Source organism: Portunus trituberculatus, chromosome 47, assembly GCF_017591435.1.
Source record: "Portunus trituberculatus isolate SZX2019 chromosome 47, ASM1759143v1, whole genome shotgun sequence".
Taxonomy (NCBI): domain Eukaryota; kingdom Metazoa; phylum Arthropoda; class Malacostraca; order Decapoda; family Portunidae; genus Portunus; species Portunus trituberculatus.
Window position 1 is genome coordinate 14978332 of NC_059301.1, and position 19457 is coordinate 14997788.

At 41.4% G+C, this 19457-nt stretch overlaps 2 protein-coding genes across 26 annotated transcripts in view; both read left to right on the forward strand.

The window, feature by feature from the left end:
* The first annotated feature begins 571 nt into the window (after nucleotides 1-571).
* On the forward strand, nucleotides 572-6954 carry LOC123498028 (U3 small nucleolar RNA-interacting protein 2-like). The gene is made up of 8 exons (XM_045245106.1): nucleotides 572-744; nucleotides 2876-3110; nucleotides 3588-3827; nucleotides 3963-4084; nucleotides 4637-4830; nucleotides 5152-5349; nucleotides 5726-5862; nucleotides 6694-6954. The coding sequence occupies exons 1-8, from the start codon at nucleotides 697-699 to the stop codon at nucleotides 6918-6920; spliced, it is 1401 nt and encodes a 466-aa protein (XP_045101041.1). The 5' UTR covers nucleotides 572-696; the 3' UTR covers nucleotides 6921-6954.
* Nucleotides 6955-8835: 1881 nt separating this feature from the next.
* Nucleotides 8836-19457, forward strand: part of LOC123520490 (E3 ubiquitin-protein ligase lubel-like) — a 72369-nt gene continuing 61747 nt past the window's right edge. For 16 of the 25 annotated variants that reach the window (XM_045282761.1, XM_045282759.1, XM_045282762.1 and 13 more), the window contains exon 1: nucleotides 18060-18465. In XM_045282761.1, coding sequence (XP_045138696.1) covers nucleotides 18367-18465 — 99 coding nt within the window. In that variant the 5' untranslated portion in view covers nucleotides 18060-18366. Of the gene's footprint in view, nucleotides 9315-18058; nucleotides 18466-19457 lie in introns of those variants that run through there. The other 9 variants (XM_045282776.1, XM_045282779.1, XM_045282760.1 and 6 more) reach the window with 6 other exon arrangements.

Here is a 19457-nt window from a genome sequence, read left to right on the forward strand (position 1 = left end):
TCGCTCTCTGGAGTGGCCCACTTGCCTTCCGCCACACCTTCAACGGGCTCGTGCTCGATAGTAGGCATCAGTGTGTCCATTTTTTTTTTTTTATTCAAATGACGTGTACCTCATTGTTATATTTATAATAATCCAATGCAACCCACACCATCACCGCCATGTGGTACACGCTTCAGGTATACCAAAAGCAGCACCAAAGCGAGATAGTCACCCTCGTCACAGTCACCCTCATTCTGTTCACCTTCCATCCTCCAGTCAATGACTATATAAATAATCTTTAGATTTATAGTCATTGCTCCAGTGTCGCCGCATACGCACAGGAGGTAACTTCAGGGTTTGTCAGGGTTACAGTATACGTGAAATGATGTATCTGAATTCCACTAATGATGAATGGCACACCACACCAGTTACAGTGTTAGTTTAATTTCCTTTCTCTCTCTCTCTGTATTCCTGTTTTTCTCTCCTTTATTTATTTCCTTTCATTTAGTTCTCTCTCTCTCTCTCTCTCTCTCTCTCTCTCTCTCTCTCTCTCTCTCTCTCTCTCAAGCACCTAAGAGCCGCCGGTGGGATCAAGACTAAGCACAAGATCACAAACATCAACAACTTGAAGACTGCACGTGTGTCGATGTGGTGAACGTGAATCTGGCCGCAGGTACACGAGAAGACTAAGATTATCAGCGTGTGCCTGCACGGACCATGCCTTTCTTCATCAGGAACAAGAGGTCAGGTGGAAATAAACCCAAGGCAAGTGTTTAAATGAGGAGATAACATTGAGTCGAGGGAGGGTACGTTCTCAGCCACCTCTTCCCACTCACCACTATTCTTGTTAATTGAGCAATTGGTTGATCGGCGAACCTTTTCCAATGTGCTGTGTGTGAAGTTAATGTTTTCTTGGCGTTAGTGGGTCATACAGGTCTCAAAACTCATATTCTCGTTCATTTTGTGGTAAACTTGCTCTGGGATAGCGATTAATTTCCAGGAATTGACAGAAATGTATGTATTTCCCCCTTCCCCCCGACTCACCATTACTTTTGTTAGTTGAGCAGTAGGTTGATCGGCGAACCTTTTCCAATGTGCTGTGTGAAATAAATGTTTTATTGGCGTTGGTGGGTCATGAAGGTCTCAAAACTCATATTCTCGATAATTTCTGGAGTAAGCTTACTCTGGGATTCACCTGGTTTGGTATCCCCCTTTACAATGGCATAGTAGGGCAATATGAAGTAGGGCTCAACCAAAGATAGTAGGGAAATACCACAAACCTGCTGGCACGCCAATTCCTGTATATGAAATAGCAAGTGAATACAGCAGCAATTTATTTCTAGGAATCGGCAGAAATGTATTTATTTTTCCCCTTCACCACTACTCTTGTTAGTTGAGCAGTAGGTTGTGCTGTGTGTGAAATTAATGTTTTACTGATGTTGGTGGGGCATGAAGGTTTCAAAACTCACATTCTCTCATTTTGGTGTTAGCTTACTCTGAGATAGCGAATCATTTCCAGGAATTGACAAAAATGTATGTATTTTTCCCCTTCCCCCTTCACCACTATTATTGTTGTTAGTTTAACGGTAAGTTGATCGGCGAACCTTTTCAAATGTGCTGTGTTTGAAATTAATGTTTTACTGGTGTTGTTGGGTCATGCAGGTCTCAAAACTCATATTCTCTTGCATTTTGGTGTTAGCTTACTCTGGGATAGTGATTTATTTCTAGGAATCGATAGAAATGTATGTATTTTTACGGTAAGCTGTGCCTTTCTGATGGTAAGTCTTGATCTTTTTAACTGTTAAGATTTTCATTTAATAGTTTCTTGAATCATCTGTAGATTTTGGAAACACCAGTATTGCATTTTGTAAATTATCAGAGTGTTCAGGAAGAGGTAGCTGGCCAAACAAAAATAGTAAAAAAAACAAGCCCACTGGATTGTCTGCTTACATAGTCCAATTTTAGGTGATTGCCAGGGTTCTTATCCTAATTTTATGGTTTGTATAATATAATGAAGCTCACAATATTCTGTCTTTTAAAGTTGATTTGTCACATTTATCTTTAAAGTTGTGAATGCTCCTTTTTACTTGCACATCAGGTGTGTGTTCGCTGCTGCTGCTGCATATTCAAGTGTTAGTGTTATGAATATTGTGAATGCTTTTCATCTTTTTCCTCATCTATGTATCTATATGGTATCCTCACATTTGTTGCTTGTATGGTCGTCAGGTGGTAATCAGCTGTTTACTATTATACATATTTGACTTTTTTCTTCTCAGATTATTGAACTGTGATACAATATAATTTATCATTCCATTCAGGTCTTTTTGATTATCTGCTGAATTTTATCACATAGCTAACATTTGTCTATAGTCTGTCTATTTGAAACCTGCTCCTAGGTGTTGCTTTGGGAGCAGAATCCCTGTTGTCATATATTGAGGAAATCAGTAGTGTATCCTTGTGATAATTGTGTTGATCAACAAGTATTATACACAAAATGATTTAGATCATCAGTAAGCTACAATATATTTTCAAGAATAACCCATTTGTCCAGGCCTTCAGACCTGAGACCCAGTGGCCAGTCTATAATAGACAGACTGCATTAAAATCCATTGGTCATTTCTTACTTGATGCATGAAGTGCCATGAGATCTTTCCATAACTCTTTGCATGAGCCTTAATCATTATCGGAGAAAAATGAGATGAACTTCTGGTAAAAACGAAGCAGATAGATGCAAGATATTGATATATGTGAAGACAACTATTATACACTTTTGCAGACAAATGAAAAAGATAATTGAGATTTATTTGCCTTTGGAACTTTACAGAAATTAGGAGGAAAAAAAACTCAGGCTAAGAGGAACACTAATTGAGATTTATTTGCCTTTGGAACTTTACAGAAATTAGGAGGAAAAAAAGCTCAGGCTAAGAGAAAAACTGATGTCAAAAGTCAGCAGTTAGAAAAGAGAGGAAAATTTGCCCCAAACCTAGATGAAGAAATTACCAGTGAGGAGGAGGAAGAGTATGATAAGAACAAAAAGGTAATTGAAGAGGAAGATGAATTGGAGGAGGAGACAGCACAAGAGAAAAAGGTCCGACTGGCACGTCAGTACCTGCAGCAGCTGCAGGAACAGAGTGAGTCATTTGTGATTTTTACTCTTTAATATACGTAGTACAGTACATACCTTGAACAAAGAATGGCCACCTAACACCAGGATGAATTAACTCACTTGCAAGTCTTCCATGCTTCTCAAGAATGTTTATTTTATTTGTTTTTATTGTCAGTTTTTCTCTAATGATTATCATGTGCATTAGAAGAAAAAACAGCATTTTTACAGTTGGCATACAGTTTGAGATGCAAGAGGCCCTCACATCAGACAGCTCACACACAACCTTGCAGTGTGTAAAGTGAAAATAACTGTTGTTCATTAATATAATTCTTACAGGTAAATAGAATTCCATTATTCTTCAACCTAGATGTGGTGTTTGCAACCTGGTCTCCTTTTTGATATTCTGTACCTCTACATGTAGTGATTATGGTAATGGGATTGATTACTGATTAATGGTATGTAAATGGAAATTTTTTCTATTTTACATATTTGAAATTTTCAGGAGCTCAAGATGAAGAGGACAAGTTGGATGACGAGGCCATCCGCACTCGGCTCCGAGAAGATGTTCTTGAGGCTTCCGGAAGACTTAGAAAAAAGATTGCAGATTCTTACTTGGAGCCTGAGGCTGATGACCTGAAAGTGTTCAGGTCAAAAAAGCAAAGACTGTCCGTTACTTGCATAACTGTCTCTGCTGATGAAAAATATGTGTTCTCTGGATCAAAAGATGCTTCGTTGGTGAAGTGTAAGTAGAGCAAGTTTTACTGTATTTGTGTTATTGATTACATTGTATATCTTGCCTTATAAACCACTTCATTGGTGGGGAGATAAGACAAGTCAGTTTTTTGTTTATATTTTCCAATGTGTGATATATTTCTAGATGGCATGGATGGCGAAAAACTTGGCACTATTCTTGGAGGAAGAAAAGGTGCCAAAGATTCACATGTTGGACACTGCTCTCACATATATACCATCGCTGTGTCTTCAGATGGAAAGTTTCTGGTAAGTTGTTGCACCACAGTGTGCAGTGTAGCAGAATGGCTGTGAAAATTTAATACTTTTTTTTATTCAGTTTTTCTTTTAAGATTGAGGTTAGCTAGAATTACATTGATGTGATGTTGGCCTTGTAGTATGATAAAGTTAACATTTTAGTTGGAAACAAGAATAATTGCCTTCATTCATATGATAATTTTTTCATGCATGTGAATATCTTCACAATAATTCTCAGTGATGTATTGTATGGCTTACTTGTGCAGGTCAGCTCCCATTCATGGATGTTTGAGTCATGAAATTATGACTGACACTATCACTGGTTTCCATAGAAGATTCATAAGTTTGTATGAGATTTTTCAATTAAATTCTTGGGTTTCTTATATTTGTGTTAATTTTCATAGTGCTCATCATTAATGGTTTTACTCTTTTTGAAAATAGTGAAAATTCTCAGTGAGGATGGTGGACACCACACAAAATGTTGTGCAAAAAGGCTGTTTGTATCTTTTCAAGAACCAGTTGTTGTATCTTTATTTGTTTATTTTGTTTTCTTTATTTTTCCAGGCCTCAGGTGATGCAGGAGGTTATATACATATTTGGAATCCAGAAACTCTTGAACACCTCAAGACATTTAAGAAACATCGAGGGCCCATCTCAGGCTTGTCCTTCCGATGGGGTACTCACACACTCTTCTCCAGCTCACACGACAGGATGGTCATGGTGTGGAACCTTGATGCCATGGCCTTTGTGGAAAACTTGTTAGTTTCACTCATCTTCTTTGAATGCAATATTTGCTTATTTTCTGATGCTGATCAATGAATGTGTTTGTCTCATCTACATATTGTCTATAGGTTTCCTCAGTGTCACCTGTAAAGGAGAGATAGTTCAGATCACACACACACACACACACACACACACACACACACACACACACACACACACACACACACACACACACACACACACACACACACACACACATGCATGTATGTATGTATGCAGATATATGGATGAGTCCATCACTTTCAGCTTGAAAGAAATGTATTGCACATGATGATGATTATGGTAATCTTTCCCAGAGGTGGGCACCAAGATGCAATAACAGGCCTTGACGCCTTCATGAGAGAGTCATGTATCACCAGTGGAGGAAGAGACCAGTCTGTGATTGTGTATGTGCTGGTGGAGGATAAACAGCTGCGATTTTCAGGACACTATGATTCCATAGATGGTGTAAAGCTAATCAATGAGAAGACGTTTGTCACTTATGGCCAAGATGGGTAAGTTGTAATGCTTGTATATTTTTAGAATGAAAAGATCCAACATATCAGGATTGTCAAATGAATAAGAGCAGAGACAGGAATATTCTTCTCTGCCTGGAGAAAATGAGGGATGGCAGTTGTAATGAGAATAATTGACTCCCAAATATATCCTCAGTTGTTATTGTGACAAAATAACCAGAAATTGATAAAAACACTGAAGAAAATTAGTTAATGTTTACAATTTTCAAGAACATATATGTTATACTACATACTGTCATTGTCCTTTCATGTGAATGAAGATAGTGGCCAGTAAAATATTTGTTTTTGTTTCTATTCTATTTGGAAAAATTTAACCTCTTATGTTATTTACAATTATTTTTTTTATTCTGGTCAGATACCTGGCTTTGTGGACAACTCTCAAGAAGCGTCCACACTGTGTGGTGAAAGCAGCACATGGCTACCAAAGCAATGGGATACCAAATTGGCTCACTGCTGTGGCTACTCTGATTAACACCGACATCATGGCCTCAGGTATGTGCACTGGAAACTTGAACATTAACAGTTTAACTCTGTTGTCATTATATCTGTGACTGTCTGTGGTGTTCTCATGGGATTGTAAAAATACCTTGCAGCAGTTCAGTCTCCTGGCCTTCTGGTATAAGCTGCCAGAGAGAGAGAGAATGGTATGGATTCCCTTAGATATCTCACTCACACACACACACACACACACACACACACACACACACACACACACACACACACACACACACACACACACACACACACACACACACACACACACACACACACACACACACACAGCCCGGTAGCTCAGTGGTTAGAGCGCTGGCTTCACAAGCCAGATGACCGGGGTTCGATTCCCCGGCCGGATGGAGATATTTAGGTGTGTCTCCTTTCACGTGTAGCCCTGTTCACCTAGCAGTGAGTAGGTACGGGATGTAAATCGAGGAGTTGTGACCTTGTTGTCCCGGTGTGTGATGTGTGCCTGGTCTCAGACCTATCCCAAGATCAGAAATAATGAGCTCTGAGCTCGTTCCATAGGGTAACGTCTGGTTGTCTCGTCAGAGACTGCAGCAGATCAAACAGTGAATTACACACACACACACACACACACAGTCTCGTCAGAGACTGCAGCAGATCAAACAGTGAACACACACACATGAGCCATAAAAGGGAGCATGTCTTGCCAGTAGTGTGTATGGCAAAGGAAGACTTGAGAGTATTAATGATGTATGGGAATGCCAGCCTTGTGGATAGAAAGAATTATTATTATCGTTAATGTTGGTAATAGCAGTAATAGTATTTGTGATGGTAATGATTTGAGACATTTTGTTGTTGCAGGATCAATGGATGGCTATGTTCGTGTGTGGAAGGTGGATACAGACAGGCACAAATCAGTGAAGCCGTTGTTCTCTGTTCCTATACCTGGTGTGATCAACTCCCTGGCCTTCACAACGAGCGGCAGTCACCTTCTAGTTGGAGTAGGGCAGGAGCACAAAATGGGAAGGTGGTACATAGAGAAATCTGCCAAGAATTCTGTTGTTGTTATACCTTTGAAGAAAAAATAGAAGTAATTTTCTAATAAATTAATATTTTTAATGATTTACTGGTTTTTATATCAGAATTGTGAAAATAATATAATAATAATTTTTCTTTTAAGGATTAGTTTTATTACATTGCAGTAGTAGTAGTAGTAGTAGTAGTAGTAGTAGTAGTAGTAGTAGTAGTAGTAGTAGTAGAAGAAGAAGTTGCCAAATTTTGACTCATTGTTGATATATATTTTTCTAATCTCTTTTGCCAAAGATTTAAAGTATAGGATTGTTATTTAGTTCCAAATCAGATGAGGTAATAGGAATCCATGTACACAATTCATTGTCATTAGTATCTTAAATTAACAACACTACTATAGCAAATTTATGCATACTGTATGTCATCATGAGTGACCTCATCAAAGACAAACTTGAATCCTGATTCTTTAGTTTTGTATGTGTGTGTGTGTGTGTGTGTGTGTGTGTGTGTGAGAGAGAGAGAGAGAGAGTGAGTGAATCCCACACCTGTGTGAGCCTGTGGATGTGTGGTACCTCCCTCGGAACTTGATGGGGTTTGTCATTCTTCACACACGCACAACTCTCCATTTGCACAATCATTCTACCTTGCTTGAGTGTTAGTCCTGTTCCTCCGTTATACTAATATCTATACAGCCTTTATGTGGCCTACATCACAAATTCATGCCCTTCATGCTTGATCGTAGTGTCTTCTTTACCTGCCTATCTTCCATTCTCTCAACATGGCCATACCACCTCAACACTTATTGCTCTGCTGTTCCTCCAAGAGCAGGTGCAAGAACTTGCTGAAAGAGAAGCACATCCCAATGAACCTTGTTACTCTCTGGCCTCTGTGATTGTGTGCAGAATTGACTACTTTACTTATACCTTAGGATTTTGACAATCTTTGCAGGTGATGGTAATTCTAGCTATTTTTTATTATTATTATTATTATTATTATTTATTACAATTACAATTATTATTATTATTATTATTATTATTATTATTATTATTATTATTATTATAGACAAAGTACTTCTCTGCTTTGGTTGGTAGGTTTGTAGACAAAAGTAGGCAATCCTTTATTATTTTTTTTCTGTTGAGTCATACTTATAATTAAGCTGAAGTCTTTATTGTGGTTTGTGACACGTGGTGGTGATCATGGTGGATGCAAAAGATGTCTCTTATTCTAAAAAATTCTACTCCGTGGTGATTTTTGGAAAAATAATAAATTGACATTTCCCGATTATTAAGTCCAGTTTAGGAGGAAATATTTATAGTGCTTAAGTGAGGGAACAGGAATAGCGAATACAATGTAAGGCTAAGAAATGCTTTGCAAACTTCAAAGTAACATTCGGGAGACTCGGCCATCCGTCCATACATTCAACCCCCTCCATCCATCTCTTCATCTGTCCACTCCTCCCCCCACTCATCCATCCATGCATTCATTTACTGATCCGCTCCTCCAACCATTCATCCATGATCTATGATGCTTGGTGTGGACAGGTCTTCAAGGAGAACGTGGTGGCAAAATGGTGGTGGTTCTCGGACGATGTAAAATGGTGGACCTGGTAAGACTAAGGGCAAATCTGATAAGAGGTCGTGTGAATAATTTAGCGTGACTAATTAGTGGTAATCACCAAAGATTGTCGTAGTAGACCACAAGATTTCGGTATTAAGTTGGCATGGGTTGCATTAGTGGCGAGAGTTTTGATGGATGCGAGAACGTGACAAATAACGTGTACGGTTATCAGAGATCAGCTGATGAAGATAGTGTTAGTCGCACCAGCAGTGGCAGAGAAATGGTGGTGCCTTAGTCCGTGCCTATATTTATCCCTGCTATTGGCGCCGGGCTGGGTGTGCAGCTGTCGCCACGAGTTCCCCTCCGTCGGCTCATAATGCTCCTCCCGTCGTCACTTAACGCAGGGCAACGCAATGATTCCCAGCCTCATCTTAATAGTGGATTAACAGTTTTGAAAATTATATTGCCGTAAATTCTGAGTTAAAGTTACAAATTGTCTCAAGAAGAATATTTGCGACATTGATATGAATAACGTGTGCAAGTGGGCATTGGCGTGAATCCAGAAAAGGTAGGGGGGCCATGCGAAGCTCTCAGTGTGTCGGCGGCCGTGTGGTACGGTGGAGGGCGGGGCTGGGACTCTTCGCTCATCAGTGTTCAGAACGCCAAGGGATTCACCACCGCGAAACATCTGAGATCTGACTAGGATAGAGAAAATTATCCATTGTGTATTAGGTTTACTTGAGGGAAAACTAGATATCTGCATAAACTTTGTTCCTCGGCTACTGAGTGAAATGTCCTTGTGAGTTTGAGAAAGTGCTGAGTTGAAGTAACGGTGTGAATCAAACGAAACAACAACACTCGTCGGCATGTTTCGCCGCGGGTTATCTCGGAACAGGGTAAGTTGAACGGTTTCTTCCCCCTTCCCATCTCTCTCTCTCTCTCTCTCTCTCTCTCTCTCTCTCAGTTGGCATGTCTCTAAGGTGAAGGATTGGCGGAAGCATAATTTTGAGGACCCAGGAGATGTGCATAGCTAAAAAGTTTCCTTTCATATTGGTGATAGTGGCAAGTCTGGCAGTACGAACTGTGGCAGCGTTGTAGTGGTTGGGGTGGAATTGATGGGGGTGTTTGGTGCAGCATTCGTTCATTGTAGATTTGGATGTAGTCATTAAACTTTTTTTTTTTTTTATCGTAAGGATTTGTTTTCCTTCTGCCTCTGGTGGGGTAGTAGTGATTGTTCGTCCTGCTTGCAGTGGTTAGCTATTGCTATTGGCTTGTTGCCACTCCTCTTGTCCGTTCAATGTTAGAGCAAATGTCAGAAGTGGTGATGATGCACACACACACACACACACACACACACACACACACACACGTGATGTTTAAAGTTAGCCTCCACCGTGATATTGCTCGAGCGTGCAATCCCATGAAACAAATTGAAAAGTGTCTTCAGTGTTAGTAGCAGAATATTTTTCATAGGCACGTTGATATTTCATTGTTGTAACGTCCTCAATCAATGCTTCTTTATCACCAGAGAGAGAGAGAGAGAGAGAGAGGATTATACAAAAGTTTTATCTTTTCCCTTTCTATGTGACTCTAAGCTATCATCTTGATGAAGATAATTATATCGTAAGACACGTTCCTACACGTGCATTTCAGTGTGATATGTGATAGGCTCCCTCTGGTCTCAGCGTTGTGGCAGTGGCACCAGTGGTGACACACATTCAGGTGCCAAGTTGATACTGTTGGAGGCAGGCCCGGTGCCCATGTGTGTGATGTGGTCCTTCACACGCTAGGAGGCAGCGAGGCAACCATCCCGTGCCCCGCCACCCCTCGCATGCTGACCACATGGTTCAGCGGTGTTTATTACTGGCTTATGATAACACATTCGAGAATAGAGGTGATCAGCCTCTTGTATAACACACACACTGACAAGAAATGCATATGGATGTGATTTAAGGAATGACGCTCGTGCGTATTCTGCAGGTGACGTATTTGGTCATTCTCACTACTTGCCACAATAAAGAGTGGCACCAGATGATCAGTGTGTGTGCGCCATTCTTTTTGTTGTTACTGATGCTGTTTACCATTCCTATGTAGAGAAGAATGCACCATCCCCAATGCTATTGCCAAAGTTACTATAGTCTATCCTGGGAACGTTATAATGAACTTTTTTTTTCTTTAATTTTTTTCCGTCCTTGGCTGCTCTTCCTTGTAGAAACAGTCCATTACTACAGTCACCTTTGGCACTGGTCAGCCCATGCACACACATCTGTGCCACTGTATCGTCACCTTGACCTTACTGAAGTACCATGATCAACATTAACACATTCGTCACTCTCTTTGAAATAAGTAAATGACTTGATTTTTATTTTTACTTATCATTGGACACATTTTGCCGACGGCCTATAGTTGGCAAACAAAATCATTCTTTGCTGTGGCTGTAGAATGCTCCGTGAAAATAATGCTGAGGTGTTCGTCAAAATGATTGTTTCGTTCTAGGTGATTTTTATTTTGAATATCTCGCATTTAAACTCGATGCTCCTTGAATGTGTATTCGTGACAGAGAGAGAGAGAGAGAGAGAGAGAGAGAGAATGGTGTAGTGCAATAAGCAACAAGTTAGATATACAGAAAGGCAAATAGGCAATGTGTGTGTGTGTGTGTGTGTGTGTGTGTGTGTGTGTGTGTGAGGAAGATAAACATCCCTCACATGTGTTAAGAGTCACAGATTAACATTTTCCAAGAAGTTCAGAAGCGTTCAAGTGTTATGTGGGCGGAGGCATGACGTCACGACAGGCCGCTGTTGGCAACCTTCTCATAGAGAGAGAGAAAAACACCTTCGGATCCATATGAAACCTGCTGGAGGAGAGGCTGGCAGACGCAGAGCTACCCCCACGTCACTCACCGCTTGGCTGCAAGATTTTGGCCCGGGGCGACGCTAAATATGATGCTAATTTAAGGCTAAGTGACAGACCATTGGACTCAACTTATCTAGATGTCTATGTTATGCAAGAGCGAACTTTGTAGTATTAGTTCGGTGTGTTCCCTTTTAGGCGCGTTGTAGGAGGGTGGTGTGATCTTGGCGTGCGCGGTGGGAAGCCAGAGTACATAACCCGTAACAACCCGGTCATGGGGCGAGTTTTGGCTGTCGGTCTTGTTTGCGGGAATATATTTACGGGCAGTAGTAGATCTGTAGGCACCACCAGCCAGCCTCGGCCTCTCGCTCCCGTGTCGAGAGAGAGAGAGAGAGAGAGAGAGAGAGAGAGAGAGAGAGAGAGAAAAAAATTGTAGTAAGAGAAGAAGAAGAAGAAATCCTCTGGCAGACTTGGCTAGGCATCACGGAAATGCCCTCTGGTGGTGAGGGAAGAGAGGAGTAGAGATGAGATGGGAGGAAGTGAGATTTTACCGAGAGTTAGAAAAAAAAAAAAGGCATAGGATTTCCCTCAACGACAAGGATGTGTGGTGATCATGTTATCGCCTTGATTTGGAATTAACTGATTGAAATAGATTGCCAGTCAAGAAAATTACAGATAGTCTTACAGTAGCTATTATTTTACTCATCAATATTTTTTTTCTCATTTCTCAAGGAGCAATTTGTTTACAGCTTAACCCTTTCAATACTGAGACGCATTTTTACCTTGATTTTTGGGTATGATTAGACAATTTTATTTACTTTAGGAAGGGTATATGGAGGTCAAAATATTAATGGCCAGAGTCTTTACTATTCTAATCCCAACACATGTTTCTGAAGCTGTATAAAATCGCCAAATAAGTAATCAGAATGAATATGAAAACGTGTCCTGGTATTGAAGAGAATAAGTATCAGAAAGACACCACATAAGGACCGTAAAAGTATTAAAGGAGGAAGGGAAACTGAATACAGGAAAAAAAAAAAAAAAAAATAATCTTCTGGGGATGTCTTGGTTTGTTTTGACTGGGGAGGCGAAGATGCAACACGTTGTGAACCCAATGATCTTAACCCCTTCAGTGCTATGACGCGTTTTCATATTCATTCGATTAACTATTCGGTGATTTTATACAGCTTCAGAAACTCATGTGCGGGATTAGAATAGCGAAGACTCTTACCATAAATCTTCTGACCTCCATAAACCATTCTTAATGTAAATAAAATCGTCTAATCGTACCCAACTCATAGTAAAAATGTGTCCCGGTACTGAATATTTGGGCACTATCCTGTGAAATGTTCCTGGTTTATTTATATATTTTCCTTAATCTTTAAACTCCCAATGACTATACTACTTATTCAATTTAACCCCGACCTATTTCAAATGGGCGAAGATAAGATGGCCACACACTACAATGTCCAATCCACGCCGTCATTCTTTTTGATGTCAAGCTCATATTCTCAAACGTTTCTGCGCTTCACCTCCACTATTTCAAAAGGCTTTATTAAAATTTACACCTGATTTTTAAGGTGTTTTTATGGTTGTAGAGGTAGAGTGACAAGATTTCTGCATTATTAACTAGAGAAACTCTTGAAAACACCGCTAATCATCTGTGGCCCTTGAAAATAGTCGTGGTGAGAGAGCAAAGCGTTTCTGAATACGTGCTTCAGTGACGTCTTTCAGAAGCTTCATCACCGCACTAAGGTGAAGCAGAGCAAAGGGTCAAAGGCTCAACACTTCCTCTATTCGTAGTATTCCTATTTTTGTACCACTTATTTTTTCCCTCCTCCTTTCCTCGGCCTATGGTGCCAGTAGGCTGATCTATTTTGGACGTTAAATGGTTGGCGCCGTTTTATTTATTTATTTTTTTACAATTTCTATTTTCTAACACTAAGTAAAGACCCGTATGTACGTACCTCCCACCGCCTCTCCCGGAGCTCCCATCAAAGATAGGGTTGATGGACAGTGTGTGGATGGTGGAGGTGATGGGATTACATGCACGTTGGTGAGGTTAGGTTAGGTTAGGTTAATTCATGGCCACAGGAAAGGATAAGTCAGTTTGTTCGTGAACCGCTGTACGTAGGTAAACACTCAAGGCACAAAGGCACACTGAGATTGCTCCAAGTTGTGCCTAATATTTTCAGAGAGAGAGAGAGAGAGAGAGAGAGAGAGAGAGTGTGTTTCACTGTTTGATTTGCTGCAGTCTCTGACGAGACAGCCAGACGTTACCCTACGGAACGAGCTCAGAGCTCATTATTTCCGATCTTCCGATCTTCGGATAGGCCTGAGACCAGGCACACACCACACACCGGGACAACAAGGTCACAACTCCTCGATTTACATCCCGTACCTACTCACTGCTAGGTGAACAGGGGCTACACGTGAAAGGAGACACACCCAAATATCTCCACCCGGCCGGGGAAACGAACCCCGGTCCTCTGGCTTGTGAAGCCAGCGCTCTAACCACTGACCTACCGGGCGTGTGTGTGTGTCTCGTTGACATTCCAAGCCAGGTCAGAGATCTCGAAAAGGGGGCGACCGGTCTGTTAGGAAGCATACATCCCCAGTCTCTCTCTCTCTCTCTCTCTCTCTCTCTCTCTCTCTCTCTCAGTATTTTCAATTCACTTTCTTCCCGCTACGCCACCATCGTCTTCATCCGACAGCGTGTTCTGTTTTCCCAAGCCTCCCTCACTCGCTCACCTTCATCGCTCTATCTTCCTCACCTCCCCGCCCTCACACCAGCTGTTCCCGTCTCTTTCTCCACCTCCTCCACACTTACAGCTACCTTCACACACACACACACACACACACACACACACACACGTTTTTCTCTTTTCTTTTTATGTTTAGCTATGAATGTATGTGTCTTAGTTGGTTTGTGCTTACGTATATCTCCTCGTCAACGATCGCAAACCAGAAGGCAAACTGTGACGCTTCGTTGCCTCTCGTCCTGGCCAGAGGTTTGCGAGTCTGAGAAGTGTTGTATTGCAGTTTCGGATGCTTTATGAACCTTCCACATTATTAGTAAGATGATATGTCTGATTCTCTCTCTCTCTCTCTCTCTCTCTCTCTCTCTCTCTCAAAAGGCTTTATTTAAGATTACTTGAGTTTTAAGGTGCTTTTACGTTTCCAGAGGTAGATTGTCAATATTTCTACATCATTAATTGGAAAAACACTTTTGAAAACCCCGCTAATCATGTATGTGGCCTTGGAAAACACTCGTGGTGAGAGAACAAAGCGGTTCTGAATGCTGGACACCCTCTCTCTCTCTCTCTCTCTCTCTCTCTCTCTCTTCATCATCAACAAAAACTTGGCGCTAATATTACAAGTTTTCATGAAGTTAAGATTATTACGGAATATTAATTTTTTTCTTGTGTACCGTTACTTATTTGTTTCTCTCGAGTGCGCTTCATGTGTTTTGATGTATCGAGCTTCTTTTTATTTATTTTTAAGACTTTATTGTTTTGCCATATATTTATCTACTGTGATTGTATATATTTTTGCTTATCTGTGCCCTTATTTATTCTATTTACACGTCACACTGTCCTATTTTACTTTAATAATGGATTGATGTCGATTTTTGTTCCTAATTTCGTATGTGTCCTTCACTTTGTATGAGACTATCACGCTCTTCTTGACGGGAACGCACATGAGCAAACTTCCTTTCGGTTTCTCTTCACGTGGCTGTCTTTGTTTACCTCTCCACTTACGGTACCAACAAAATCTTTAGGTTGCTAATCTCAAACACTTCCACGACACACTTCCACTATTTGTAAAGGTTCTAGTTAAAGGTACACGGGTTTTTTTTAGTGTGTGTTGATGGTTGTAGGAATAAATTAACGTGATTTTTGCGTTACTAAAAGGAAGTACTCTCTTCAGAATCCGACTCAGTCATCTCTGTGGCCTTAGAAAATAGTCGTGGTGAGAGTAATTTTTTTTTTTTTTTTTTTTTTTTTTACTGTAATGCCTATAGGGCCTGTAGGCACACTTGAAGAGTATTAGGAAGCGCTGTTCAGCTTCCGCCCATTAGTGGCGCAAGCAATTTTATTTATAGTGGTACCCATATTAGGGCCCATATCACCACCCAAGCGCATCTTGGGTTTAACCACCTAGTAGAACCTGGGTATCATGGTGACATGTAGGTAACTTTAAACCACTCCACTAATGGCAAAAGTGTTTCTGAATACGACTCTTAACTCCTTCACATTGGGACACATTTTTACTTTGTGAGTTTTGGGTGTGATTAGACTATTTTATTAACATTAGGAAATGGTTCTACGGAGGTCAGAAGATTAATGACCAGAGTCTTCACTATTTCAATTTCCACATAAGTTTCTGAAAGTTGTATAAAAATCACCAATTAGTAAACAGAATAAATATGAGAACGCGTCATGATACTGAAGGGATTAAACCAGCAAAGTCAGCCATGTCATTTTCTTCCACTCAATCTTAGCTCATGCTCATTTTGGTTCTCCGCACACGATGTCTCTGTTGGCTACTTCTCTCACCCCACCTTCACCATCATCCCTCACGGCAACCCTTCGTCTCCCGTGTTGCTGCCGCGCCCTGCAGCGTCACCGCCTCCCAGTCACCCAGGCGGTATTTCTGCCGGGTGACTCAGGGGCTCAGACCACCGCGACAGCCACGTTCACGGTGAAAATAGACCCCCCATTTGTCCTGTGTTATGGGAATGATGCTTTCAAACTTATGACATACTCTAGAGATACTGTACACACACACACACACACACACACACACACACACACACACACACACACACACACACACACACACACACACACACACACACACACACACGTTTATCTGTCATCCTATCAACCATTTTTAAGCAGTGTACCATCATTGCTCTTCTCTCTTTGCCATTCAATTCTTGGCTTAAATGTTTACTGAAAAGTGGGGTACAGTTCTGGACACACACACACACACACACACACACACACACACACACACACACACACACACACACACACACACACACACACACACACACACACACACACACACACACACTCACTCACTCACTCACTCACTCACTCACTCACTCTCTCTCTCTCTCTCTCTCTCTCTCTCTCTCTCTCTCTCTCTCTCTCTCTCTCTCTCTCTCTCTCTCTCTCTCTCTCTCTCTCCAACACATAGTCACAACCTACATAGCCATCTCGTCTTTAATGTGAATCAAGTGAGTCCTTTTCACACACTTCACATCTATAACAACCATTTTTAACATTTCCTGCACTTGTAAATGTATCTAAAATTCTTTGTTTATATCTTGTGTCAATTAATTTTCCATCAGTTGCCGTCTCTTAAGATTCTGGCTTTATAGTACGGAAACTCATCTGTCTCTGTATGGAGTATATATAGATTTGTTTTTCCTCAGGGGAAAATTCTCCAGCCATACACCACTTCTATATACTTATTCTCGTCATTAACCCATTCAATACTGGTACAATTTTTACCAGAGATTTTGTGCACCACTACACCATTTTATTGACATTAGCAAGGGTGTGTGTGTATGGTGGTCACAAGATTAATGGCCACACAATTGTAATCCCCACATAAATTTGTGAGGTTGTATAAAATCACGCAATAGGAAGTAGAGTGAATATAGAGATGCGTCCTGGTAGTAAAGGGGTTAACTTTCTCCCTCTAAATGTCTAGCCTCGGTCTCTCGTGGCCTGCCGTTTAGTGTTTTTATCTCCAGTTTCTTCATGGCAATTGCTCCTCTGAACGTGTTAGCTCTATATCGTACACGAACTCCCTTCTTCCTTTTTTTTTATACCATGTGGGCTTTTCACGGAAATTTATGGACTAAAGGGGATATTTTTTGGGGTACCTCCTATCTCAAAGCCCAGATGATAGGAAACCGATGCCCCGAGTGAGGAAGCCCAACCTACATTCGGACCGTGGATAGGATTTAAACCTGTGCGCTTGGAGATCCCTCGGACCCCAAAGCACGTATGGTTCCATTGTACCACGGCTTTGTTTCCACTAGGCTCTCTTCCGTCATCTGTATTATGTCTAGCCTTGATGATACAAGGGTCAGCTCCTGTCTCCATTTCTTCATTTCTTTCACTAGTGAGCACCGAAACTGTCCTCCAGTAACGTACAGTACACTGTTCCTCAAGCGACAGATACTGGGCATCTCAAGAATTAACTCGCTGTCAACCTTCTATTTGTAAAAGAAGAGCTTAAGTTTTTTTCCTATGTTATCGTTCTCCCTTCGTCTTCGTAGCCTTCATTTCACAGATGGCATAGTCATTAGTGAAGATATATGCTATGATGATAAAGTGTAATTCCGTGGTCTTTGTTGTTTTGACTGGCTGTTAAGGACTCAGGCAAGGGGAACAGTGGTGCAATGTTTGGCTAAAGGAATGACAAACACATCACGTTTCGACAAATGTGTCCACATATTCAGGTCCGCTGGCGGGCCATCTTGGCAAGAGGCGTTATTATTTACCACTACGTCTTAACGTCTTCTGCCGCTTATGACCTCTGCTCGCTGGGTACATTTCTGATTCCAAATAGGAACACACACACACACACACACACGGGCATCTGCATGACAGGCCATGTTATTTGTTGTTGTTTCTGTGGCTGGTGTGGGTGTGCACGTCGTTCTTCATGACTCACTCTCTGTTAAGCGACAAATCACTTGCAGCGCATTCATGGATCTCTTCCAATTGGCCATTTGCTCTCCACTACTGTCCACCTGTGGAGCTCAGTGCTGCGAGTGTCTTTGTGCGGGTGGTGACGGTAGCCCGCCTCGCTCCTGTTTTCTGTGCGAAATTTTCTACGACCATTGTTTCTCTTTGGAAGAAAACGTGTAACCGTGTGCTACGTACTGCATCACGCCGGTGTGCATCGGTGTGTCTGTGGCGGGCATTGGAATGAACAAGGACGAAAAACTTGTGCAATTTCAAGGTCATTAGAGTGTGCCCTTTTTAGACCGCTGATCTACGGCTGTAGCAGTGCTCGGTGCGCGGAGGGAAGCCATTTCCGCTGTGTGTTGGTGGTGTGGTGAGCTGCAGCATGGCGGGTGTGAGGCCTCCACGAGCGCGATCCGAGGACAAGGAGAATGCGAAGCAGCCAATGAGGCAACCTGTGAGGCGCAGGATCAGCCTTGCTTTAGTAAGTGTTACTGTCACTGATGAAACACGTCCATCGCTGTGCCTCGGCTGCTGGAATGCATCTTACCTGTGTCTTATTTCATGTATATCATACAGAGTATATTTAACTCTTCCATTGAATATAGGAATAAGGATGTGTAAACCATCATTAAAAGAAACAAAAAATACATTAGTGATAACAGGCTGATTCTGTACAGGGCATGGAAATATTCTTCTAATTTCCTTCTTTTTTTTTATGTAAGGGACTCTGGCCAAGGACAAAAAAATAATACTGTAAAAAAAAAAAAAAAAAAAGGGAGCGCACTGTAGATGCCAATCTTCAAAGAATACAGTTGAGAGCTATAAAAATAGCTCTCCAGTGTCACTTTACAAGTGTCACGATCCTCCTTGTACTTAACCATCCTACTCGCGGCACCAAAGGGGCCCAGTGAAACTGGACTGGAAACCAGAGCGCCACTGCGTCAGCTTGAGGAACAACGCCTCGCAAAACTCGCTGCTCCGCAAAGGGGATGCATAACTCCTGAGGACAGACGCTGAGTTCTTTATTTCATTAACAAAGGAGGTCTAGGATTTGCCTTTCTGTCTGCCGTGGCTGTCCAGCATCAGGGTAATGTGGAGACATGATCTAGGGGCCTCACTTTACTGGCTTTCATTGAGTGAAAAATAAAATCTCCCATCATCGCGTCAGCACGCCAAGCAAACTTATACTGTACCAGCGCCGTTCTAAGAGTCTTGAGTGGAACCAGTGGCTGCTGACAGCCTCTAGATGGCTACAGATATCCATGAAAGATTTTCTTAGAATATAAAGTTAAATTACGAAATCTAGAATCAAGCTAGAACAAAAGTACATTAATAAAATATATATGTGAACCACAGTACAACGATTATGGTGGCTCGGCTACTGCTTTTGGAAAATCTGAGAGCGAGCCAAATATGTTGTTTACAAAAGAAATGGAGGCTGTGGACTGGGCCAGCCAGCCAGCCGCCCCCTTT